This window comes from Thalassophryne amazonica, chromosome 15 (genome assembly GCF_902500255.1).
Source record: "Thalassophryne amazonica chromosome 15, fThaAma1.1, whole genome shotgun sequence".
Taxonomy (NCBI): Eukaryota; Metazoa; Chordata; class Actinopteri; order Batrachoidiformes; family Batrachoididae; genus Thalassophryne; species Thalassophryne amazonica.
The window spans coordinates 41,989,794-42,015,757 of NC_047117.1; the positions used below are offsets into that span (position 1 = coordinate 41,989,794).

At 41.6% G+C, this 25,964-nt stretch overlaps 1 protein-coding gene across 1 annotated transcript in view; it reads left to right on the top strand.

The window, feature by feature from the left end:
- Window positions 1–25,964, top strand: part of c3a.1 (complement component c3a, duplicate 1) — a 259,058-nt gene that overhangs the window by 175,098 nt on the left and 57,996 nt on the right. Inside the window, exons 25-35 of the mRNA XM_034189134.1 lie at window positions 937–1,143; window positions 1,255–1,330; window positions 1,428–1,587; window positions 1,745–1,840; window positions 2,053–2,203; window positions 15,379–15,464; window positions 17,627–17,704; window positions 17,868–18,023; window positions 18,105–18,167; window positions 21,642–21,723; window positions 21,883–21,931. Of these exons, the coding sequence (XP_034045025.1) occupies window positions 937–1,143; window positions 1,255–1,330; window positions 1,428–1,587; window positions 1,745–1,840; window positions 2,053–2,203; window positions 15,379–15,464; window positions 17,627–17,704; window positions 17,868–18,023; window positions 18,105–18,167; window positions 21,642–21,723; window positions 21,883–21,931 (1,204 nt within the window). The remainder of the gene's footprint in view (window positions 1–936; window positions 1,144–1,254; window positions 1,331–1,427; window positions 1,588–1,744; window positions 1,841–2,052; window positions 2,204–15,378; window positions 15,465–17,626; window positions 17,705–17,867; window positions 18,024–18,104; window positions 18,168–21,641; window positions 21,724–21,882; window positions 21,932–25,964) is intronic.

Here is a 25,964-nt window from a genome sequence, read left to right on the forward strand (position 1 = left end):
TTTGCCCCCTCAAGTCGGTTACGACGACGAACTGGAGTCAGGTCGAGACCCCGATGAGGACGACGAGCATGCAGATGAGCTTCCCTGAGACGGTTTCTGACAGTTTGTGCAGAAATTCTTTGGTTATGCAAACCGATTGTTTCAGCAGCTGTCCGAGTGGCTGGTCTCAGACGATCTTGGAGGTGAACATGCTGGATGTGGAGGTCCTGGGCTGGTGTGGTTACACGTGGTCTGCGGTTGTGAGGCTGGTTGGATGTACTGCCAAATTCTCTGAATCGCCTTTGGAGACGGCTTATGGTAGAGAAATGAACATTCAATACACGAGCAACAGCTCTGGTTGACATTCCTGCTGTCAGCATGCCAATTGCACGCTCCCTCAAATCTTGCGACATCTGTGGCATTGTGCTGTGTGATAAAACTGCACCTTTCAGAGTGGCCTTTTATTGTGGGCAGTCTAAGGCACACCTGTGCACTAATCATGGTGTCTAAATCAGCATCTTGGTATGGCACACCTGTGAGGTGGGATGGATTATCTCAGCAAAGGAGAAGTGCTCACTATCACAGATTTAGACTGGTTTGTGAACAATATTTGAGGGAAATGGTGATATTGTGTATGTGGAAAAAGTTTTAGATCTTTGAGTTCATCTCATACAATATGGGAGCAAAACCAAAAGTGTTGCGTTTATATTTTTGTTGAGTGTGTGTATATATATATATATATATATATATATATATATATATATATATATATATATATATATATATATATATATATATATATATATGGACAGCCCTCGTATATGAAAAGCAGGTTGATATTAATTGATTGTTTATCTTTCCAATTTAGCAATATAGTTTTTTTTTTGTGATAGACAGATAGACAGTGATGTTTGTATTTGTGAATTGAATTCTCTTATTTTTTGTCTGAACCAACAGGAAGAGAGCAGGTGAGTGCACTGGTGGAAAATGCCATTAGTGGAACATCAATGGGTAGTCTGATCATCCAACCTGCAGGATGTGGAGAGCAGAACATGATACGCATGACCTTACCTGTCATCGCAACCATATATTTGGACAAAACCAATCAGTGGGGAACTGTGGGATTTCAAAAACGCAACGAAGCTCTTCAACATATACAGACTGGTAGGCACACAAAGCACAGTGTTAGCAGTATTTGTATGATTCAGTGCAGATTTTATTATTTCAGTTTAATTGGTAGTAGCAGTAACAATAATCTTGTTACATTATGTCCAGGCTACCGCAATGAACTTGGCTACCGTAAAACTGATGGCTCTTTTGCTGCTTTCCCCCAACGCCAAGCCAGTACTTGGTGAGCATGAACATCTACAATTTCTCAACTTGTTTTTATCTTACATTGAAATGAAATGTTAAACTATTACACCATGTGCTTTCTTCTTCTCTTTAAGGCTGACTGCATATGTTGCCAAAGTATTTGCTATGGCCAATAGTTTAATAGGAATTGAAAGACATGTGATATGTGATGCTGTCAAGTATCTGATTTTGAATGCGCAGAAACCAGATGGCTTGTTTAGTGAACATGGACCTGTGATTCATGGAGAGATGATTGTACGTGCACTTTCAGCAACATCCATTTTTACCTTCAATACAATGGTTGATTGAAATGCACACCATCATGTATCATTGTCCTGCTGTGTGCATAAACACATGAGCTTGTGATAGTTATGATAATAATGATATTGGTGTATTTATTGTATGTATGTAGGGGGATGTGCTTGGCTTAGATTCGGATGCCTCTATGACTGCCTTCTGCCTTATTGCTATGCAAGAGGCTCGCACTCTATGTGCTGAAAGTGTTAATGTAAGTATTTTATCTAGTCGCATTCCATTTAGCACTTTTCTTGTTTAATTTTAGTGATAAACACTTGTGTTCAGATATTACGATGTATCTGTTTTTATTTGCTAAACAATTCACCTTATTTCCTCAATCTCAAAGTGAAGCACACAAGATAGCAAAAAAAGTATCACAGTCATGCTATCAGCTGGCATCATTTGTCTTTTCTTTTTGTGCAGAGTCTACCAGGCTCCATAGATAAAGCTGTGTCCTACCTGGAAAGACGCCAGCATAACCTTAATAATCCGTACGCCGCTGCAGTGACATCATATGCTCTGGCCAATGAAAACAAACTGAACCAGGATGTCCTCAAGAAGTTCATTTCTCCAGGTTTGGAAAAAAAAATCCTGATTCACATTTCCAAATAAATTAAGGGAGAATTCATTGTAAAATACAACACACCTACATGAGTCTAACATCTCCATAAGGGCCCCTTTACTCATAACACAATTGACACCGACTGGTGCACAAAGGAGGAATAGCATGCCACTTTTGAAAAATCTGAGCTGCCTCAAACGCTTCGCACAGCTGTCGCCAACAACCATTCACATACACCAGTGGTCGAAAGACAACAAGTGCCCTGCGAGTGCACATTCAACAGTCTTAATCTGTGATAGTGAGCACTTCTCCTTTGCTGAGATAATCCATCCCACCTCACAGGTGTGCCATATCAAGATGCTGATTAGACACCATGGTTAGTGCACAGGTGTGCCTTAGACTGCCCACAATAAAAGGCCACTCTGAAAGGTGCAGTTCTGTTTTATTGGGGGGGATACCAGTCAGACCCAGATCCTTGCAACATGGGGTCGTGCATTATCCTGCTGCAACATGAGGTGATGTTCTTGGATGGCACAACAATGGGCCTCAGGATCTCGTCACGGTATCTCTGTGCATTCAAAATGCCATCAATAAAATGCACCTGTGTTCTTCGTCCATAACAGACGCCTGCCCATACCATAACCCCACCGCCACCATGGGCCACTCGATCCACAACATTGACATCAGAAAACCGTTCACCCACACGACGCCACACACGCTGTCTGCCATCTGCCCTGAACAGTGTGAACCGGGATTCATCCGTGAAGAGAACACCTCTCCAATGTGCCAAACGCCAGCGAATGTGAGCATTTGCCCACTCAAGTTGGTTACGACGACGAACTGGAGTCAGGTCGAGACCCCGATGAGGATGACGAGCATGCAGATGAGCTTCCCTGAGACGGTTTCTGACAGTTTGTGCAGAAATTCTTTGGTTATGCAAACCGATTGTTTCAGCAGATCTCAGACGATCTTGGAGGTGAACATGCTGGATGTGGAGGTCCTGGGCTGGTGTGGTTACACGTGGTCTGTGGTTGTGAGGCTGGTTGGATGTACTGCCAAATTCTCTGAAACGCCTTTGGAGACGGCTTATGGTAGAGAAATGAACATTCAATACACAAGCAACAGCTCTGGTTGACATTCCTGCTGTCAGCATGCCAATTGCATGCTCCCTCAAATCTTGTGACATCTGTGGCATTGTGCTGTGTGATAAAACTGCACCTTTCAGAGTGGCCTTTTATTGTGGGCAGTCTAAGGCACACTTGTGCACTAATCATGGTGTCTAATCAGCATCTTGGTATGGCACACCTGTGAGGTGGGATGGATTATCTCAGCAAAGGAGAAGTGCTCACTATCACAGATTTAGACTGGTTTGTGAACAATATTTGAGGGAAATGGTGATATTGTGTATGTGGAAAAAGTTTTAGATCTTTGAGGTCATCTCATACAAAATGGGAGCAAAACCAAAAGTGTTGCATTTATATTTTTGAGTGTAGATGAAAATCCTCCATCAGCTTCCAGCTCTGCCCCTACTACAGAGGGTGCTCTGGTCTGATGCAGGAGTTCCTCAAAGTGTTCCTTCCAGCGCTGGATTACATCCTTAGTTGAGGTCAAGAGAGTCCCATCCTTACTGTAGACAGCGTGGATGGTTCCCCTTTTTCCCCTCCTGCCTCATGGTCCGTCAGAAGCACCTTGGTGCTGACCGAAAGTCCTTCGGAGAGGGATTATAAGTCAGTGCAATTCAATTTTCCATTCCCTCTTCCATATTCCCTCTTAAAACTGTTTTATTCTCCTCCATGAGTTGTGCTAACAGCAGGCACTGCTATTCTGTCCAGTTGGGCTTTCTAGTTCTGTTTTTATCCATTTTGTTCTTTGTTTTGGTCGAAAACAATGCCAAATCATACCGCTTTTTATAAGGATGCCAGCAATCACAGGAATTGCTGTCAGCTGAGTCTGTGTCCACCATTAATATCAAATACATTAGGTAGTAAAACTACCAGCATGGAGAGGAAACATAACAATAAGTTAATCAATATAATAATTGGCATGGGAACTAGGTATGTTCAAACATTTAATTTTGCTAAGTTTCATCATCATGACATCATCATGACTTCCTAATACAGTTAAGTTATGTGATCGGTTGATTTTACTGTCCATTCATAACTAGGAGCACAGACAGCATTTGTTATTTTCTCTTTCCATTTTTGTGACAACCAATGACAGCTTTTAGAAGACTGCATCATACCTAGCAATGTGGTGCAGTGTGCCGCCTCCTCACAAAGATAAAATTCTATGTCCCCTCCTTTCTGAATTGCTCTCAGAAACTTCCTGGATCACTCTTGAGCTAAGATTCCTTGATCGCAATCTTTAGGCTAAGTTGGGAGCTCTCTGAGAGGACTCTGAGAATCTTTGTGAATATGGACCCAGGACCCATATCCACGAAGTATCCTAAGGCTAAAAGTACCTCTAAGTGAAGTCATTCTAATAATATTCTTAGAATTCCTCAAATTCTTAGACATTTTTTAGAATTTTCCCTTGTAACATAAAAGTTATTCACAAAGCATCTTAGTTCTTAAGAGAGCTTCTAAGGTGCAAAACTACGAGTGTCTTAAACAGACAAGATGGCATAAAGACAGAGAGTTAGGAGAGACATTCTCCACGTTGAATGACAGTTGTTCAGTAACACTACCAGCTTGATTGTGCAGGCATAATGTTTATGGTTGACCTCATGAGGAATGAGCTTACTTTTCCCACCCAATACAGTAACACAATATCACCTGAGATCACAATCACAATCAAATTTATTGACAAGTAAGTTCTCACATACAAGGAATTTGATCTGGTGTCACTGGTGCATAAACAACAATAAAAAGAAAAGGGAAAATACTTCTGTAATGACAATGAAAATAAAAGGAAAATACCTCTGTAAGAAGTGAAGGACAGAAATAGACAAAGCGGCAAAACTATATTCACTGTCAATTAAATATAGCAGTGGAATGGGGCTGTGCAAGACTTGCAGATGTACCTTTCAGTGCAAGGATGAGTAATCTGTACTTTGTGGGAGTGGAGGGAGGGAGACAGGGTTAATGAAGATCTCTGGCATTATTTATATGTCTAGCTGTGGACGTCTTGAGGTTTTAATCCCGATGGACCTCAGCCATTTGCCAGAAGGGAAGGTGACAAAAAGTTTGTGTCCTGGGTGAGAGGGATCAGCCACTGTCTTCATTGCTTGCCTCGGGGCTTTGGATGTGTACAGGTCCTGGAGGGGTGGCATATTGATGTTGATCACCTTCTCTGCTGTGTGGATGATACACTGCAGTCTGTCCTTAGCAGTGGTAGCAGCGTACCACAGGGTGATGGAGGAGGAGACGATGGGCTTAATGATAGCAGTATGGAAGTTCACCATCATTGTTTTTGGCAGGTTGAACTTCCTTAGCTGCTGCAGAAAGTACATCCTCTGTTGTGCTGTCTTGGTGAGAGAGCTGACGTTCAGCTCCCACTTGAGGTCCTGGGTGATGGTGATCCCCAGGTAATGCTAGGACTTCACAATGGCAACTGGGGAGTCACACAGGGTGATGGGGTTGGCCGGCACTGGGTTCTTTCTAAAGTCACCAACCATCTCCACTGTCTTGAGGGCATTGAGCTCCAGATTGTTCTGTTTGCACCAGGACACCAGGTGATCAATCTCCCAAATGTAGGTAGACTCACCCTCATCAGAGATGAGGCCTCTGAGGGTTGTATCATCCTCAAACTTAATAACAACTCGTTTACAAATCCCTGCACTAATGTCACCTTACCACATCTAAACTCCATTTCACATATTGTAAAGAAGATGTTCCTATCTCCTTTTCAATCCCAATCATGTTTATATATATGCATATATGTACTGTACGAGGGCTGTCAATAAAGTTACGGTCCTTTTTATTTTTTTCAAAAACTATATGGATTTCATTCATATGTTTTTACGTCAGACATGCTTGAACCCTCGTGCGCGTGCGTGAGTTTTTCCACGCCTGTCGGTGACGTCATTCGCCTGTGAGCACTCCTTGTGGGAGGAGTCGTCCAGCCCCTCGTCGGAATTCCTTTGTCTGAGAAGTTGCTGAGAGACTGGCGCGTTGTTTGATCAAAATTTTTTCTAAACCTGTGAGACACATCGAAGTGGACACGGTTCGAAAAATTAAGCTGGTTTTCAGTGAAAATTTTAACGGCTGATGAGAGATTTTGAGGTGATTCTGTCACTTTAAGGACTTTTCACGGTGCGAGACGTCGCGCTGCGCTCTCAGGCGGCGTCGTCAGCCTGTTCAAGCTGAAAACATCCACATTTCAGGCTCTATTGATCCAGGACGTCGTGAGAGAACAGAGAAGTTTCAGAAGAAGTCGGTTTCAGCATTTTATCCGGATATTCCACTGTTAAAGGAGATTTTTTTAATGAAAGACGTGCGGACGGGTCCGCGCGTCGGGACGCAGCCGCCGCGACGCTCCGCCACAGGAAAAACACCTCTGTTGAAAGCCTTAAGGACAAGTTGGAACATGTCCTGCCTGTTAAACAATTTCTCATATACTCACTCCACTGAAAGCCATCAAAAGCCGCCTGGATTTTACAAATGGTTATCGACCCGTCCGCACGTCTTTCATTAAAAAAATCTCCTTTAACAGTGGAATATCCGGATAAAATGCTGAAACCGACTTCTTCTGAAACTTCTCTGTTCTCTCACGACGTCCTGGATCAATAGAGCCTGAAATGTGGAGGTTTTCAGCTTGAACAGGCTGATGACGCTGCCTGAGAGCGCAGCGCGACGTCTCACACCGTGAAAAGTCCTTAAAGCGACAGAATCACCTCAAAATCTCTCATCAGCTGTTAAAATTTTCACTGAAAACCAGCTTAATTTTTCGAACCGTGTCCACTTCGATGTGTCTCACAGGTTTAGAAAAAATTCTGATCAAACAACGCGCCAGTCTCTCAGCAACTTCTCAGACAAAGGAATTCCGACGAGGGGCTGGACGACTCCTCCCACAAGGAGTGCTCACAGGCGAATGACGTCACCGACAGGCGTGGAAAAACTCACGCATGCGCACGAGGGTTCAAGCATGTCTGACGTAAAAACATATGAATGAAATCCATATAGTTTTTGAAAAAAATAAAAAGGACCGTAACTTTATTGACAGCCCTCGTATATACGTATGCATGTGCACATGTACATGCACGTATGTATGTGTACATATATATATATATATATATATATATATATATATATATATATATATATATATATATATATATATATACATACATACATACATACAAACATATACGAGGTCTATTAGAAAGTATCCGACCTTATTTTTTTTTTCAAAAACCATATGGATTTGAATCACGTGTGATTGCGTCAGACAAGCTTGAACCCTCGTGCGCATGTGTGAGTTTCTGCATGCCTGTCGGTTGCATCATTCTCCTGTGAGCAGGCTTTGAGTGAGGAGTGGTCCACCCCTTCGTCGGATTTTCATTGCCGGGAAATGGCGGAATGATTTGGGCTTTTTTTCCATCAGAATTTTTTCAGAAACTGTTAGAGACTGGCAGCTTGAAACCATTAGAGAAATTTATCTGGCTTTCAGTGAAAATGTTAAAAATATGACAATGTGAAAATGCGCGTCACAGCGTTGCTTTGCGCCATGTGGCACCGCCGCGATGCGTGAAGCCTCCGCTCCTCTTTCCATGACAAAAACTCCTGTAACAGTGTAATGTGCTGTTCATTTCCAAACTGGATGCTGTGTTTTATCCGGGACGTCGTCTGACTAGCACAGGAATTGTGAAAAGACATGGACATCAGCACTTTTTCGGCACATTGAGACAGACGTGCGGAGGAATTCCGCGCGTCGCGGCGGTGCCGCATGGCGCAAAGCAACACCGTGATGAAGCCTCACGGGACATGTTCTGGCATGTCCAGGCACATCAACAATTTCTCGGATAATCACTCGATGGAAAAACCACCGACAGCTGTCTGAACGCCATCTCAAAGCCGTCCTGTGAGACCAAAACGGAGGTGGTTTTGTCTCGCTCCAGTAGCGAATCCATCGCGAAGCCTCCGCTCGGCTTTCCATGACAAAATCTCTTGTTAAAAGTGAAATCTGCCGGAAAATGGTTGATGTCCAGCTCTTGTGATAACCAGAGAAATGGCACACAATGGTCACGGATCCAGACAGCCATCTGTTTATAAATGAATGGTTGTTCAGCCTGTCGATGGCAGCTTTGGAGCGCGGCGCGCCCCACAGCCGCTCGGGGCCGTCCTTAAAGCGACAGTAACACTCCTTATTCTCTACCAAGCCCGTAACATTTTCATTGAAAGCCAGATAAATTTTTCTAATGGTTTCCAGCTGCCAGTCTCTAACAGTTTCTGAAAAAATTCTGATGGAAAAAAAGCCCAAATCATTCCGCCATTTCCTGGCAATGAAAATCCGACAAGGGGGCTGGACCCGCAACCGACAGGCATGGAAAAACTCATGCATGCGCACGAGGGTTCAAGGTTGTCTGACGCAATCACACGTGATTCAAATCCATATGGTTTTTGAAAAAAATAATAAGGTTGGATACTTTTCTAATAGACCTCGTACACATATACATATGCACATATGTGTGTGTGTGTGTGTATATATACATACATATTCTATTTCTACCTCATTTCTTATGTCCTGTACTGTTACAAGTATTATTATTATTGCTTATCCTTGCACACACTGTTTGATGAACATTTTCCTCTACTTGCACCCACCTTGTGTGTTTTTTTAACAGCTGACGTAACATGTGAATTTCTCCTCTGTGAGATCAATAAAGTATATCTTTATCTTTATCTTTAAACATCAGGACGTTTACAGACTAGTGACTAGAGGTGCAGCTGCTGGTGTACAGGGAGAAGAGTAGAGGGGAAAGAACGCAGCCTTGGGGGGATCTGGTACTGATGGACCGTGTGTCAGAGACATGCCCCCCAGCTTCACATGCTGCTTCCTGTTGGACAGGAAGTCACTGATCCACCTGCAGGTGGAGTCCAGCACGCCAAGCTGAGAGAGCTTGTCCTGCAGCAGGGCAGGGATAATCCCATTGAAAGCAGAGCTGAAGTGCACAAACAGAATCCTGATGTAGGTTCCTGGGGAGTTCAGATGCTGGAGGATGAGGTGGAGGGCCGTGTTGACACCGTTGTGTACCGAACTATTGGCTCTGTGGGCGAACTGCAGGGGATCCAGGTGATGGTCAAAGATGGCCTTGAGGTGTGTGGAGAAAAGCCGTTCAAAGATCTTCATCACCACAGAGGTCAGGGTGACGGGTCTGCAGTCATTAATTCCTGAAGTTCTTTGTTATTTGAGGATGGGGATGATGTTGGACGCTTTGAAGCATGCTGGCACTTGGCATATCTCCAGTGAACTGTTGAAGATATCTGTGAACATCGGGGAGAGTTGGTCTGCACAGTTCTTTAACGTGGATGGGGAGACAGTATTTTTTTTTTTGTGCTGTTTTTCAGCATGTAGTTTTTACAGCATTGTGTACACGGTATAAAAACAATCCTGCGTGATTTATACTGCGGGAACAATGGAACACAGCAGGAATCATAAATTGGCGTCGGGTAACGTTGTATTGTGAGGGTCTGGCTTCCAGTCATGTTGAGTCACGTTGCTCTGACTTGCACTGAAACCACTTAATTTCTGCATCGAGCACAGGACACACACACACAAAAAAAATTAAACATGTTTAATTTTTGGCGTCCGAATTGCTTCATCCTTTGCGTCCCTCGTGCTGTTGTGGCGTTGAGTTACATCATCTCGGCACTGAGTTGCTTCCACGTGGCATTGTCATGACGATGCACAACGCAACTCAAAGCAGCCCTGGTGTGAAAGGGGCTTGAGACTTTTCAAGACATAAGTGGAGTCGGTGGCTGAGAACTGATGCTGGAGTTTCTCAGCATACAGTTGTTTAGCTTCTCTAACCAACTTTCCGAATGTGTACTTTGACTCTTTAAAACTGACCTTGTCCCCGCTTTTGAGGGCCTCCTCATTTGCATCCTCAACTGTCTGAGTTTAGGACTGAACCAGGGTTTGTCGTTGATATATCTCACTGTGGTTTGTGATGGAATGCAGCAGTCCTCACAGAAGCTGATATATGAAGTCACAGCATCTGTGTACTCATCCAGACTGTTGGTGGCAGTTTTGAACACATCACAATTTGTTTTTTTCTAAACATGCCTGTAAATCCTCCACAGCCTCATTGCTCCACAGTGTAGATGTCCTCACTACAGGTTTGCAGAGCTAGGTTTCTGTCTGTAGGTAGGAATCAGGTGAAACACGGCATGGTCAGAGTGGCCCAGTGCAACATGTGGGACAGCATGATAACCAATGTTCGTCATTGTGTGACAGTGATCCAGAATTTTGTCCTCTCTTGTCGGACACTTGATGAGCTGTCTGTATATATGGGAAGTTCGTGGGAGAGATTACCCGCTACTTTCGAGGTGTGTTCAGGGTGGAAAAATATCGAGCGGCTGTCGAGTATTCATACTGTTGCGATGTCAGTCCTCCATATGGATCAGATGTTGTAACAGGTTTATGATGTGTAATACAGTTGTAACAGCCCATTCAGCCGTGTGCGGTGTGAAACGCACTGACTCTCTATGCAGCTCACCTGACTGAGCTGTTACAGGCATGTTGGACACAATATTGCAGGTGTATTATCTATGCCAGGGGTGGGCAAACTTTTTGACTTGTGGGCCACACTGAGTTCTAAAATTTGACAGGGGGACGACGAGGAGCAAATGGATGGAGTGTTTATGTGAACTAATGTAAATGACATGTAAAAGCCATTATAGAAAAGGTTTTGGTCTTTAACAGGCAGCAAAGCATGAATATGAATGGCTTATTGTACATATTATTTTACAAATGCATTTATTTCATAGTAGTAGAGAAACTCACAATCAGTTTCAGTGGGAACAGTGTTGTTCTCCCATTTTTGCCAGTGCATCAAAGTCTGGGTTTAGCTTTGTTGTGGCAACTCTCAGGGTGGATCTGAGGTGCTGGTCAGTTAACTTGAATCTGTGATGGGTTTTGTTGATATTCATGATGCTGAACATTGATCACACAAGTAGATTGAGCCAAACAGCACCAGCATCTTCTGTGCCATCCTCCGGAGATTTGGAAACTTGGCTTCCTTATGAGTGAAGCATAAAAGTCTTTCACGTTTAGAGAGTGAAACTTCTCCTTTAAGATGGAGTCAGACTGAAGATCGATAAGTTCCAATTGCAGGTCATGTGGTGCTGTTTCAGTGTCATGTGACAGGGGACAAGACACCAACTGAAGTGACTTGTCAATTTTTTCAAAATCAGAGAACCGAAGGCAGAATTCTCTGCACAGGTCGTCAAGTGATTTGCTGCACTTCTCCACATTTCAGGTGGCTTCTTTCTGCATAGCTAGTGTGGGAAAATGAGTGAAAGATTTGTTTGAAATTTGTCTGGAGAATAAAGTCAGCTTGGATTTGAAAGCTTTCACATTTGTGTACATGTCGTGCACAAGCTGATCTTTCCCCTGTAGCTTCACGTTCAGCTCATTCATGTGGGAAAATATATTCACAGCAAAAGCAAAGCCACAAAGCCAGTTCCTCTCACTCAACTCAGGAAATTTATTGGATTTCCCCACTAACTCCAAAAAAGAGTTACTCTCCTCTTTGAAACACTTTGCCCAAACTTAACCAGCCAACACGAGAGTGGTAAAGTAAGTCCTGGTGATCTGCACCCGTTTCCTCCAGGAAAGTAATGAACTGACGATGCTGGAGTCCCCTTGCGCGTATAAAGTTCACAAGTTTTACCACTGGACTTGCCACATGATTAAGCTGCAATACAGACTTACACAGAGATTCTTGATGAATAATGCAGGAAAATAACATCCTGGTCAGGGTTTTCATCTTTGACTTTATCCTGGATTCTTTTCAGCAGCCCACCGTTTTTTCCAGTTAAATTTGGTGATCCATCCATGCTAACATTGGCAAGTTTACTCCAAGGTAACTTCATTCTCTCGATGACAGCAGACCCCCTGTCATATAAGTCCTCTCCCCGCATCTTTCTTTTCAGGAACTCCATAGTTAAAAACTCTTCCGTGATCTCAAAATCTTCATTAATCCCTTGGATAAAAATTAGGAGCTGAGCAGTGTCTTTTATGTCATTACTTTCAGCCAGTGCTAATGAATATAATGTAAAGGACTCTGCCTTTTTGTTTAAGTCGCTGGCAGTATTTTCATCAGTCAGCTCCACACAGCGAGTCACTGTCCTCCGTGATAAACTGATCTTTTTAAACTTGAAAGTTGAATGCCAGCAAAAAACTTGCCTTGGTACTTGACTCTTGAATTGCAGTTTGTCGGTGAAACAAATTTTGTTGACCCTGTAAATTAGCCACCAACCTGTGAGCAGTAGCTGTCCGTTCTTGCGTTGACTGCTTGATAGCATAGTTAGCATGCTTCCTTGCAAAGTCACAGCTGATGATGTAGTCTTTAAAAACTGCAACAGTTTCCTGGCATATCAGACATACAGCTGATGATCGGACATCAGCAAAAAATATTTTACTGTCCATTCCTTATTAAGCACTCAGCACTCACGGTCCACTTTTCTTCTCTTTGGTCCGCTCATTTTCACAGAAGGGTGCAATGTGAAAAAGCAAAGCTGAGAGTAATGCTGCATTTATGTGCATTTGGAAACATTGGAGAGACAAGTTCTAAATAAAGAGCCAAATCGCTAAAATGACTTGAAGTTTAGGTAATTTTAGGATCATCCAAGGAGCATCTGATTGCAGCACAATACAGCACACTCCAACAAGGGTCAATGTGCGCCATCTAATGGGGGAATGCAGTAATTGCAGGGACGTTAAAACAAATGTGATTTCATGGTAATTAAATTTAATAATATAGTTTGAACATGTTAGGCGGGTCAGATTAAAAAGCCAAATGGGCCGTAAATGGCCCACGGGCCATAGTTTGCCCATGTCTGTACTAGAATCTTAGGTAGAAACAGAAAGTTTGACCAAATTACCCCGATTTTGGCCTCACTTCACTGGCTTTTTGTTTCTGCAAGGTTTGAATTTAAGGTTTTATTAGTAACTTATAAAATCATTCACGGACTTGCACCTCACTACCTAGCCAACCTAATTAAACCTAACGTTCCAGCTTGAGCTCTGCATTTTCAGGATATAGTATTACAGTTCATCCCTAAGGTTAAAAATATGTCAGTGGGCCACAGAGTGTTTTCTTATCATGCACCTGTTACATGGAATGATTGCCTTCTGAGATAAAACAGTTGGATTCTGTGGAGTCATTCAAATCCAGATTAAAGACTCATGGGTTTTCCCTTTCATATGGCTAACATATGTGCGTAGTGTGGAACCATTTTTCCTCTCCTCTTAAATTGTGTTAGTAAAAATGGAGCATGTCTGTCTCATTATATAGAAATTTTGGGGTTGATATTGAAGCATAGGTTAGCTGCCAGCGACTACATTAGCGCCCTAGGTGACGTTGGTTCTGACCAGCTGATTCTCCTCTTTTTCTCTCTGCATGAAGTATTGGTACTGATGAGTGCTTGAGAGTCACATGCTGAGCAACTGGATTAGGTGTGACCTGTGCCAGATGATGGACAATAAATTGGAGCATCACAGAAGTACAGTGACAGCCAAAAGTGCCACTGCTGGAGCTGGGGACATAGGATTGGTGTAGCTGATGGTGGTATCAGAGTCTCAGGTCAGGAGTGCTTGTGGCCCTGCCGAGATTCTGGATTGTTCTGTCGAACTGTACACCTTCAAACTCTTGGGCTTGGCCTTAAGATAGACTTTGCACTGTTCTACTCTTTGCTTGCAACGGCTTGCAACTTTGTAACTGTTAGAATGGCCTAAGCACTTTTTAAAAAATGTATTAGCACAATAGAAATTCATAACAAAATGTTACAATTTATGAAAATAATATATATACATAAGACAATAAAAAAAAAGATACAATATGAGCATACTGTGCAAGGGAGTGGTAGAAGCCAAAGAGGCTTATCAAAAAAAAAAAAAAACCACAACAGTATACAACAGTATTATAACATTCACAAAGTTTAAAACATTTAGATCAATTATACCAGGTAATATTAAGTTGTCATTATAAATAGTCATGCAGGAGTATTTTATCATTTAATCCATTTTTATATCTGTATAAAGTGATGAGTGGATTTACAAGATGTACCATATCATTCCAAGATTTAACACCATGATATCTGATGTGACACTGATAACGATTGGTTCTATGCAAAGGTAAATGCAAATGTGAGGTCTGCCTTGTTGGTTAATTATGAATTTGATGGTTATGCACAAAATAATTTTGAATAAAAGAAGGCCAATAAGTATCAAAGAGCTCTGAAAACAAATGTACCGGTCAGGAAGATATTTATATGAAAGATATTTAAGAGCTGCAATTGAAAAACAAAGGTGCACTTGGAGCACAAGAGTAGCTATTCGAACTATTTTTTTTTCTGTAAAAGAAAAATTTTGTTTATATAAGTTGCAAAGGTACTTTCCCATACAATATTGCATTCATTTAAATAAAGATAAACTAAACTGTAATATAATGTTAAAATACATTTGTAATGTACTAAATGTCTTATTTTGCTAATGATTCCTATTGAGTTAGTTATTGTTTTACAAACGTTCAATATGTCTTTCCAACACAATTTGCCATCCATCCACACACCCAAGAAACATGTAGAAGAGACCCTTGATATTTCTTTGTTGTCTATATAAATTTTAATTTGATCATGATTGCATTTTTTTATTGCCAGCAAATAACATAAAATTAGTCTTTTTTATATTTAATGATAATTTATTACCTTTGAACCACACTGAATAATTCAAGAGATCATTATTTAAACTAGATATCAGAAAGAATGAAATGCAAGACAGCAATCATTAGACAAAGCAGGGGATGAATTGGGAGACACATTTACCTGCTATGTGTCACCATACAGCCAATAGGAATCTTATGCTCAGAAGCTGGAGGGGAAACTAAAAAAAGTAAATGTCCTTTCCTTATTTGTAACATTTCTAACAGTTTTTTGTTATGGTCTAGTTTGTCAGAGATGAAAACATCTTTCTCATAAAAGCATGTGTCTCATATTGAACATTGATTTATGTGTCTTCCTCAGATTTAAGCCATTGGCCTGTGCGTGGAAGACATGATTTTACAATGGAGGCAACAGCTTATGCTCTTCTGGCTCTGGTCAAAGTCAAGGTGAGCATGCATAAAGCAGCAATAGAATATAGTAGAGACTTCATACATAATGCTTCACTTAAAAAAGTTGCAACATGCATTTTTCAAACTAGAAATTAGATATCAGTTGAATGTGAAATCTTCATTCATTTTTCCCACTTTTTAATTTCTTCTTCTTCTTATTATTATTATTATTAGATTTTATTTCTTTTAGTGGCTTTAACTTTTCTAAGTGTAAATAAGTTCGAATGTTTGGGATAAGGGTATACCTTGAAGCCCAGTTCTCAAGTATCATGGATAAGTACACAGGTGATGATCGATAACCGACAAACTATCTGTCCATCTTCTACCGCTTAGTCCAATTAAGGACTAAGCGGATATGTGGATGTGTGGATAAGTACACAGGTGATGATCGATAACGGACAAACTATCTATCCATCTTCTACCACTTAGTCCAATTAAGGGTCGCGGGGAGCTGGAGCCTATCCCAGCAGTCATAGGGCATACACCCAGGACAGGACACCAGTCTGTTGCATGGCCACAAACAGACAAACAAACACAGACATGCACACGTACACCTAAGGACAATTTAAAGATTCCAATCCACCTAACCCGCATGTCTTTGGATGTGGGAGGAAAGCGGAGCACCCGGAGGAAACCCACGGTTCCTACGCACTGGAGGAAACCCACGCAAACACGGGGAGAACATGCAAACTCCACACAGAAAGACCACTGGAATTGAACCCACAACCTTCTTGCTGTGAGGCAACAGTGCTAACCACTAAGCCACCGTGCCGCCTTAACTGACAAACTGATATGTGAAAATCACAACTGCCTATGATCTTGAGTAACGTGCAGTTTGATGATGTAATTTGCCAGATTTGCACTATGTGACGTGCAAAAAGCAACAACAGCACACCAACAGCACATCCTTCACACAAACCATGGCACTTCTCTGGATTTGAGCTCAATGTCATTTTTCACTGTGAGGATCTCATTCTCAATAGCACAACTGTCCAGGTTGAAGAGTGATGCCACTTTGGACGTTATATATTCCACATCTATACTTTCCCTAAATGGAAAACAGAGAAAACTGACAACAGGCTCAATGGATGCAAAGTCAGTAAAGCGCCTGTCAAATCTTGACAAGATGTGCTGCACTTGGACTCAAGCCTTAAAGCCAGGAGGACTCAAACCTTAAAGCCAGGAGGAAGACTCAAGCCTAACACCACTGAAATAATCTTGTTTTTAAATGAAAACCTTTGAACCCCCCAAATCTCTTGCATTTTGTACAACTATGTCATAACAGTCATAATAGTCCCTTGTTGCAGAAGCATTTATATTTCTATCACATCCAGTATTTTCTGATGGCACAATCACGTTATAACACAAGTATATTATTAATGTCTTTAAATGAAAATATAGTCAAAATTTCAAGATGCACATAGGACCTTTATTATCAACCGTGGTGGTCAGATCTCCATGGAGCATGGAGATCTGACTGAGCTGGTTGAGAGGGAACTTCCCGTCTTGAGTCGTCACCACAATGTGATCCAGGGCTCCTGCTGAGGTTCGGATGCTTAGGTTGCATGTGAAATCCTTGAGCGTCTCAAGAACGGCTGTCATGTCCTCCTTCACTTCATCTAGACTGATGATGTCTTCCACCAGAGAGGCATTAATGTTCGGCTTAGCTGGCTGGCTCTTTGCTTTAGCTTTTGCCTTCTTGGTGGCATACAGCCTGGTACAGATGGCAAAGAGAGTGGAGTCAGCACACTGAGGTGGCGCAGTGATCCTAGAGGCGAACAGGTGGGGAGGCCGAACATGTCGCACCAGAGAAGGACACAGAAGTGGCTGCAGCAACCTCAGACGACTCACAGCCATACCCGTGAACATTTATAATTTAAGGTTTTTACAGGAGCATAGTTCAGAGAGTAAAAGTCCTACCCTGTACTGCTTTACCTCTGCATCTGAAACAGGTAATTTCCCATATTTTCCATATTATCTACATGCTTGAAAAGCTCATTTAGCATGTGGATGGAACACATTTGTGGTAGGACTTTCTGAAGCCAGGCTTTTCCACCTCTGTTGTATGCTTTAGAAACGTGTATATCAGGACCAGAATGTTGATTTTCATCACTTTTAAAGTAGTAAAGAATCAACCACCCAGTTTTCTCCAATTAAAGGCTTTTGAGGATGCCAGACCTGTTGTCAGATGGTTCAACAAACAGCAGAAGGTGGGCGGAGGATATGGCTCAACACAGGTAACATACTGAGCTCCCCTTTCTACGTACATCTATGTAGATATATTATTTCATTTCAGCCCAGTATTACTTGTTTTTGTTTGGGTGCTGGGTTCACACTTTTTAAACAATTTGATATTACAGCTGTCCTCACCTCCACCTCCGGTCTCCCTGTCCCTACTAGGCTACCATAATGGTGTACCAGGCCGTAGCTGAATACTGGGTCAGTGCCAAGGAAATCGATTACAATCTCAATGTGGACCTCTTGTTACCAGGCAGATCAAATCCTGAGAAGTTTAACTTCAACAAGCAAACCCAGTTTACCACAAGAACATCAAAGGTTTGCAACCCCGTTGTTTAACATCATCTTGTGTGTCACTTCCTGTGTTTCTTTCTGCTGATCATGTGTCCATCCCAACAGATAAATGACATAAACCAGAATGTGACAGTTACTGCCACTGGCTCAGGGGAAGCAACGCTCACAGTATGTACACGCTTTTGTTTCAACCTTTTATCCCCTGTTGTGCTTTTTTGAACTCAATTTGAGAACAAATGTTTTTAAACAATTTTATTATAAATCTGCTCACTCAGTCATGTGTTTTTCTTGAGGTTACAACTCCCAGAATGTTTTGTGTTCTTTGTTGTTGTTATCCATGATGTACAGTGAGGAAAATAAGTATTTGAACACCCTGCGATTTTGCAAGTTCTCCCACTTAGAAATCATGGAGGGGTCTGAAATCTTAGGTACATGTCCACTGTGAGAGACATAATCTAAAAAAAAAAAAAAAAAAACGGAAATCACAATGTATGATTTTTTCAATAATTTATTTATATGTTACTGCTGCAAATAAGTATTTGAACGCCTACCAACCAGCAAGAATTCTGCCTCACACAGACCTGTTAGTTTTTCTTTAAGAAGCCCTTTTATTCTGCACTCTTTACCTGTATTAACTGCACCTGTTTGAACTTGTTACCTGTATAAAAGACACCTGTTCACACACTCAATCAATCACACTCCAACCTGTCCACCATAGCCAAGACCAAAGAGCTGTCTAAGGACACCAGGGACAAAACAGTAGACCTGCACAAGGCTGGGATGGACTACAGGACAACAGGCAAGCAGCTTGGTAGAAGACAACAACTGTTATGATTATTTATTAGAAAGTGGAAGAAACACAAGATGACTGTCAATCTCCCTCGGTCTGGGATTCCATGCAAGATCTCACTTTGTGGGGTAAGGATGATTCTGAGAAAGCTCAGAACTACACAGGAGGACCTGGTCAATGACCTGAAGAGAGCTGGGACCACAGTCACAAAGATTACATTAGTAACACATGATGCTGTCATGGTTTAAAATCCTGCAGGGCAGCAAGGTCCTCCTGCTCAAGCCAGCACATGTCCAGGCCCGTTTGAAGTTCACCAGTGACCATCTGGATGATCCAGAGGAGGCATGGGAGAAGGTCATGTGGTCAGATGAGACCAGAATAGAGCTTTTTGGAATCAACTCCACTTACCATGTTTAGAGGATGAGAACAACCCCAAGAAAACCATCCCGACCATGAAACATGTGGGTGGAGACATCATACTCTGGGGGTGCTCTTCTGCAAAGGGGACAGGACGACTGCACCGTATTGAAGGGAGGATGGATGGGGTCATGTATTGCGAGATTTTGGCAAACAACCTCCTTCCCTCAGTAAGAGCATTGAAGATGGGTCATGGCTGGTTCTTCCAGCATGACAATGACCCCAAACACACAGCCAGGGCAACTAAGGAGGGGCTCCGTAAGACGCATTTCAAGGTCCTGGTGTGGCCTGGCCAGTCTCCAGACCTGAACTCAATAGAAAATTTTTGGAGGGAGCTGAAACTCCAAACCTGAAAGATTTGGAGAAGATCTGTATGGAGGAGTGGACCAAAATCCCTGCTGCTGTGTGAGCAAACCTGGTGAAAAACTACAGGAAACATTTGACCTCTGTAATTGCAAACAAAGGCTAATGTACCAAATATTAACACTGATTTTCACAGGTGTTCAAATACTTATTTGCAGCAGTAACATACAAATAAATTATTTAAAAAATCATACATTGTGATTTCCAGATTTTTTTTTTATTTTTTTTTTTTAGATTATGTCTCTCACAGTGGACATGCACCTAAAATGAAAATTTCAGACCCCTCCATGATTTCTAAGTGGGAGAACTTGCAAAATTGCAGAAAAATTCCAGTTTGTATTACAATACTTTTTTTTTCAGTGTTCACAGATTTCTCCCAAGTACAGGCAAGTTGAGTTTGATGCATCACAAAAATGAACAGGACACCTTTTATTATACACCTTAAAGTCAAAAGCATCTTGAGCCAGATGTCTGCTACTTGTCATGGGGAAGCAGAGTGGCATAGTGTTTAACACTGTTGCCTCACATGTTCAACTTTCTGTGCATCATTTCCTCCCATCTTTACAAGTGTAGAGTAGACAGCTCAGTGGAAAAAGGACAAGAAGAAGCTTTATCTTCATTATACAAAAACAAAAAACAAAATTCTGTTTGTCAGCATCTCTTTTAGCAGCTACAATGTCACAGGCAGAGAGAAGAAATTATTTTAAAAGGTAACATAAGTAATACATATTAAGTGTAAAACATGTTATTTATAAATAGTCTGTATTAAACTAGTGTGAAAAACAGTTGTCCATTTCTTGGACTGGGAGGTAGTAGGTGTGTGTGTGTGGGTGTGTGTGTGTGTGTGTGTGTGTGTTGAGAGGGGGTCATGGCTCCTGCAGTAGTCTCTTCACAGCCATGGAAAAAAAAGGTAAATGGACTGCATTTATATCGCACTTTTCCATCTGCATCAGACACTCAAAACGCTTTACAATAATGTCTCACATTCACCCCGATGTCAGGGTATTGCCATAAAAGGCGCTCACTACACACTGGGAGCAACTACAGGATTAAGGACCTTGCCCAAGGGCCCTTAGTGATTTTCCAGTCAGGCTGGGATTTGAACCATGGATCCTCTGGTCTCAAGCCCAACGCTTAACCATGAGACCATCACCTCCCCTAAAGAAGCTGGATGGGTGGACAAGGTCATCCTGGATCTTTGTCATCCATCGGAGGAGATGGCTCGAGTAGATCTCCTCTTGGCATGGGAGTGGAGAACCAATGATCCACTGTGCAATTTTGATGACCCGCTGCAGTTGTTTCTTCTCTTATGCAGCGCTGCTGGCATACCACACTGTATATCCATAGATCAGGACACTCTCTATTATGTAAAAGTTTTCCCAGCAGAGGTGGATGGAAGTTGTTCCTCTTCAGCGTTCTCAAGAAAAAGAGATGCTGCTGGGCCTTTTAACAATGTGGGTGGTGCTCACAGTCCAGCCTTGGTCCTCTGAGATGTACAGTCCAAGAAACCTGAAGTTTGTGAGGTCAGTGCCGCATCATCATTGTTGATAGGCCCTACAATGGTTCTATCATCTGCAAAATTGATGAGGGTGTTGGAGCCATAAGTGGCAGTGCAGTTATGGGTGTATAGCATGTAGAAGACAGGACTCACAACACAGCCCAAAGGAACACCAGTATCGAGGATGACAGTGGAGGATGTGGGTGTGCCTATCCTGACTTACTGGGGTCTGTTCGTCAATAAGTCTTTCACCAACATGCGGGGGTGGGGGGGGTGGGGGGGTACAAGTTGCAGTGTCTGCAGTTTGTTGATCAGTTGGCTGGGGCTTATGGAGTTAAATGTCAAGCTAAAATCAACAAACAGCATCCTGATGTATGTTTGGGGGCATTCAATATGGATAAGAGCGGTGTGGGTAAAAATTTCATAATGATATATGAAAAATTACATGCTGCAGGCTGTTCACAAACAAACAAACAAACAAAGAGGGGTGATAATATAACATCGTCCAACTTCGTTGGTGGAGGTAAAAATGACAGCAAAGGCATTGTTCTTACATTTTTTGTGTGTTTGTCAGATGGTCTCACTGTATTACGCTCTGCCAAAAGAGAAGGAGAGTGACTGTCAGAAGTTTAACATGTCTGTGGAGCTCCTTCAAGGTAAATCTGTGTATTTTCAGTTTTCTTCTTTGGTTTTGTGTATTGCTGCAGCATTTATTGACTTTGACTCTTTGCCATTCTCAGTATTTGTCTTGTTTTCAAAAAAGAACTTTAAGTAGTTCCTAAAGCTTCTGTTCACCTGATGTTTTGTTCCTTCAGAGAAAATGGATGAAAACGAGAAGGTTTACAAACTGAAAATTGAGGTTTTGTAAGTACTGACAAGCTTTCCAGCAGCATGTGTGATACCATTTTCTGACCTGCTAGCTCTCATTACCATTTGTTTTTCCTGTTTCTATTTTATTCTGCACCATAACCATCTCTTTAATTTTCCAGTTCTTTACATCTTCAGGCCTTGTTGCGCTCTCCCTTTATTAACTGTTGTTCTTACGGGAGACGTGGAAAACAACTGATGCAGATTTTACATTAAATTACTAGACATACAGAAGAGAGTGTACTGATTTGCAATATAAGTAAAATTTTGAATGATTCCCAATTTTATCACCTCTCAATAACTGCATGATGTCAAAGTTAGCAGATGGAATGTTCCCTGTGATGAACAATATCTGAACAAACAAATATCTGAGCAAAACAATAATGAAATTACAGACCCCAAGATAGAAAGTCACTACAACCCCCAAATCAGAAAAAGCTGAGACAGTAAGGAAACTGGTTGTGGTGGTCTGTGTCTGTGTGTGTGTGGGAGGGGGGCACAGTGATTTTTCTGTATGAACCCAGTTTTTTGTGTGTTTTGTTTCACAAGCATCATTTCTTTTGCTCATAATCATCTATTCCTACATTTCAAGCCAACAACATATGAGGTCTGTCCAAAAAGTATCCGACCTTTTTATTTTTTCAAAAACTATATGGATTTGAATCACGTGTGATTGCATCAGCCAAGCTTTAACCTTTGTGCGCATGCGTTAGTTTTTTCACGCCTGTCGGTTGCGTCATTCGCCTGTGGGCAGTCTTTGAGTGAGCACTGGTCCAGCCCCCTCATCAGATTTTTATTGTCAGGGAAATGGCAGAGCGACTGCCGCCATGCTCCATGAAATTTTTTTCAGAAACTGTTAGAGACAGCCAGTTGGAAACCATTCGAAAGATTCAGATGGCTTTCGGTGAAGATTCTGTTGGCGTCACACGTATTAAGGATTATTACAACCGGATTAAAAACGGCCCACAGCGGCTGAGGGCGCGCGGCGCACTGAGCGGCCATCGACAGGCTAGAACGACCAGACCAGGATTTTGAGCATCGGCACGGAGCCGCTCATGGCACACAACAAAAAAAACACCTCCGTGTTGGAAGTCTCACAGGAAGTCTCACATGTTGTGGCATGTCCAGCTGTTACACAATTTCTCGGATACTCACTCGACTGAAAAGCCATCGAAAGCCGTCTGAATCTTCCGAATGGTTTCCAACATGGAGGTGTTTTTTTGTTGCGCGCCCTCCGCCGCTGTGGGCCGTCTTTAAAAAGGTTTTAACACTCCTTAATCCATGTGACGCCGACAGAATCTTCACCGAAAGTCATCTGAATCTTTCGAATGGTTTCCAATTGGCTGTCTCTAACAGTTTCTGAAAAAAATTTCATGGAGCAAAGCGGCAGCCGCTCTGCCATTTCCCTGACAATAAAAATCTGACAAGGCGGCTGGACCAGTGCTCACTCAAAGCCTGCCCATAGGTGAATGACGCAACTGACAGGCGTGAAAAAACTAACGCATGCGCACAAAGGTTCAAGCTTGGCTGATGCAATCACACGTGATTCAAATCCATATAGTTTTTGAAAAAAATAAAAAGGTCCGTTACTTTTTGGACAGACCTCGTATTCCAAAAAAGGTTGGGGTGAGGGTAGTTTAGTGCAAGTAATGACACATAATAATGATCATAATAATAACAAATTCAAATTCAAATTTATTAATTTATATAGCGCCAATTCACGACAAAATCGTCCCAAGGCGCTTCACAACATAAAAAACAATTAAAAATTTAAAACAATAAAAACAACCATAAAAGAAAGACAGCAGTAAAAGAATACAAGATTAAAAACACATCATAACACTAATGATAAAACAGGGAAAATAAATGAGTCTTTAAACGTGATTTAAAGGTCTCCACAGTGTCCGACTGCCGAATGTGTGCCGGCAGATCGTTCCACAGAGCTGGGGCACGATAGGAAAAAGCTCTGTGACCGGCAGACTTTTTATTCACCCTGGGAACACACAGAAGTCCTGCACCCTGAGAATGCAGGGCCCGAGCTGGTACATAGGGGTTAGCCAGATAGGGAGGTGCAAGTCCATGAACAATTTTATAAACTAAAATCAGTACTTTAAAATCCGATCTTGCAGAAACAGGAAGCCAGTGCAGGGACGCCAAGATTGGTGTAATGTGGTCAAACTTTCTGCTCCCTGTCAAAAGTCTGGCAGCAGCATTCTGAACCAATTGAAGACCCCTGATCCTGGACTGCGGTAAGCCAGAGAATAGAGCATTACAATAGTCCAATCTAGAAGAGACAAATGCATGAATCAAAGTCTCAGCATCAGCCATAGACAGAATAGGACGAATCCTCGCTATATTTCGCAATTGGAAGAAGGCAGTCCTTGTAATGTCTCTAATGTCAATCAATCAATCAATCAATCAATTTTTTTTTATATAGCGCCAAATCACAACAAACAGTTGCCCCAAGGCGCTTTATATTGTAAGGCAAGGCCATACAATAATTATGTAAAACCCCAACGGTCAAAACGACCCCCTGTGAGATGTGGAGATCAAAGGACAACGCAGGATCAAAAATTACTCCAAGGTTCCTCACTTTATCCGTATGATGTATAACACACGGACCTAAGCTAAATGCTAGCTGATCAAATTGATGCCGATATCTCAATAACCAATAACAATAATAATAATAATAAGAATAAGGATAAGAATATTATTATTATTATTGGTGACATTATTGGTGACATCAGCATCTCACCATGTCATTTAGGTCCTTCAAACTTTATTTTGAGTAAATGCTTCAGCAGAACATTAGCATAGCAAAAAACCTTCGGCTTCTGGGGGCCCCCCCGGGGGCCCCCCCAGACCCCCCACTTTTTTAAGCATTTTCCTTATTTTGCCTTTCTGCTTCTGGAGGGACTCTGCCCCCCATACTCTCCACCTTTTTAACCATTTTGCTTTTTTGCTTTTCGGCTGACCCCCCCCAATTACAGCCATCTTAACCCCCCACCACTTTAAGCATTTTTTAATGTAGATGTAAATTAATATTCAAAGTTTTCAGCGAGTTGACAGTAGGGCTGTACAATATGGCCAAATTATCGTATCTCAATATTGTCATATAAATTGTCATGTAAATGTCACTTATATACATCCTGTCCATATTTTTGAACCGCTTAGGTGGGATAGGAAGAGTTCCCATGAGATAAAAACGTTTTTCAACCTACCATCCCTGGTTCTCAAGACCAGACACTTAAGTGGCTCTGCTTTCTTTTTTTTTTCTTTTAAGATATTTAGCTGTACCTTAATAAACACTAGTAGAGTTCCACCTTAGATTTGAATATATAATAGAAGATATACCTTACTGAATATTCATGTCAATATGATATACAATATGACTATGATTTGACACAAAGTGCAGCAACAGTGAAAATTAAACATTCTTAAACAAAACAGTAATAATACCACACTTATTTTGCACTCATCATAAGGTTAGGATACTGTGCCCTCCAAAAGTATTGGAACACTTTTTCACACATTTTAATTTGTTTATGTCATTTTAAATACAAGAAAAACAAAAAATAAAGAATAAAAATTTCTAAAATTATTTTCCTCAAACTCAAATTGAAAGCAAATCTTTAAAACTTGAAAAAACAAAACAACAACAACAACAACAACAAAACGGTAAATAATAATCACTTTTATTGCCATTTTCTTTTGACAAGTCACGGGATGGAAACATGATAAGTGATAAGAATGATAAATGATAAGAATGGTGACAAAGGTCAGTTTCAGTTTGTACAGGAGTCAAAAGTTAAAGTTGCTCCATTAATTTGGCTCCAGCTGTATTTGTGCAGAATTTGATCACCATTTGAAGGATTGTTTCAGTTATCTGCTTCACTAATAAACCAACATGAACCAGCTGTTGTCTGTTAGTTTAAACATGTGTATATAAGGCAACCCAAATTAAAGGACAAATGCTGCATTTAACAACCTGGACCTCATTTCTGGCATAAAATACGGTCGTTTACTCACC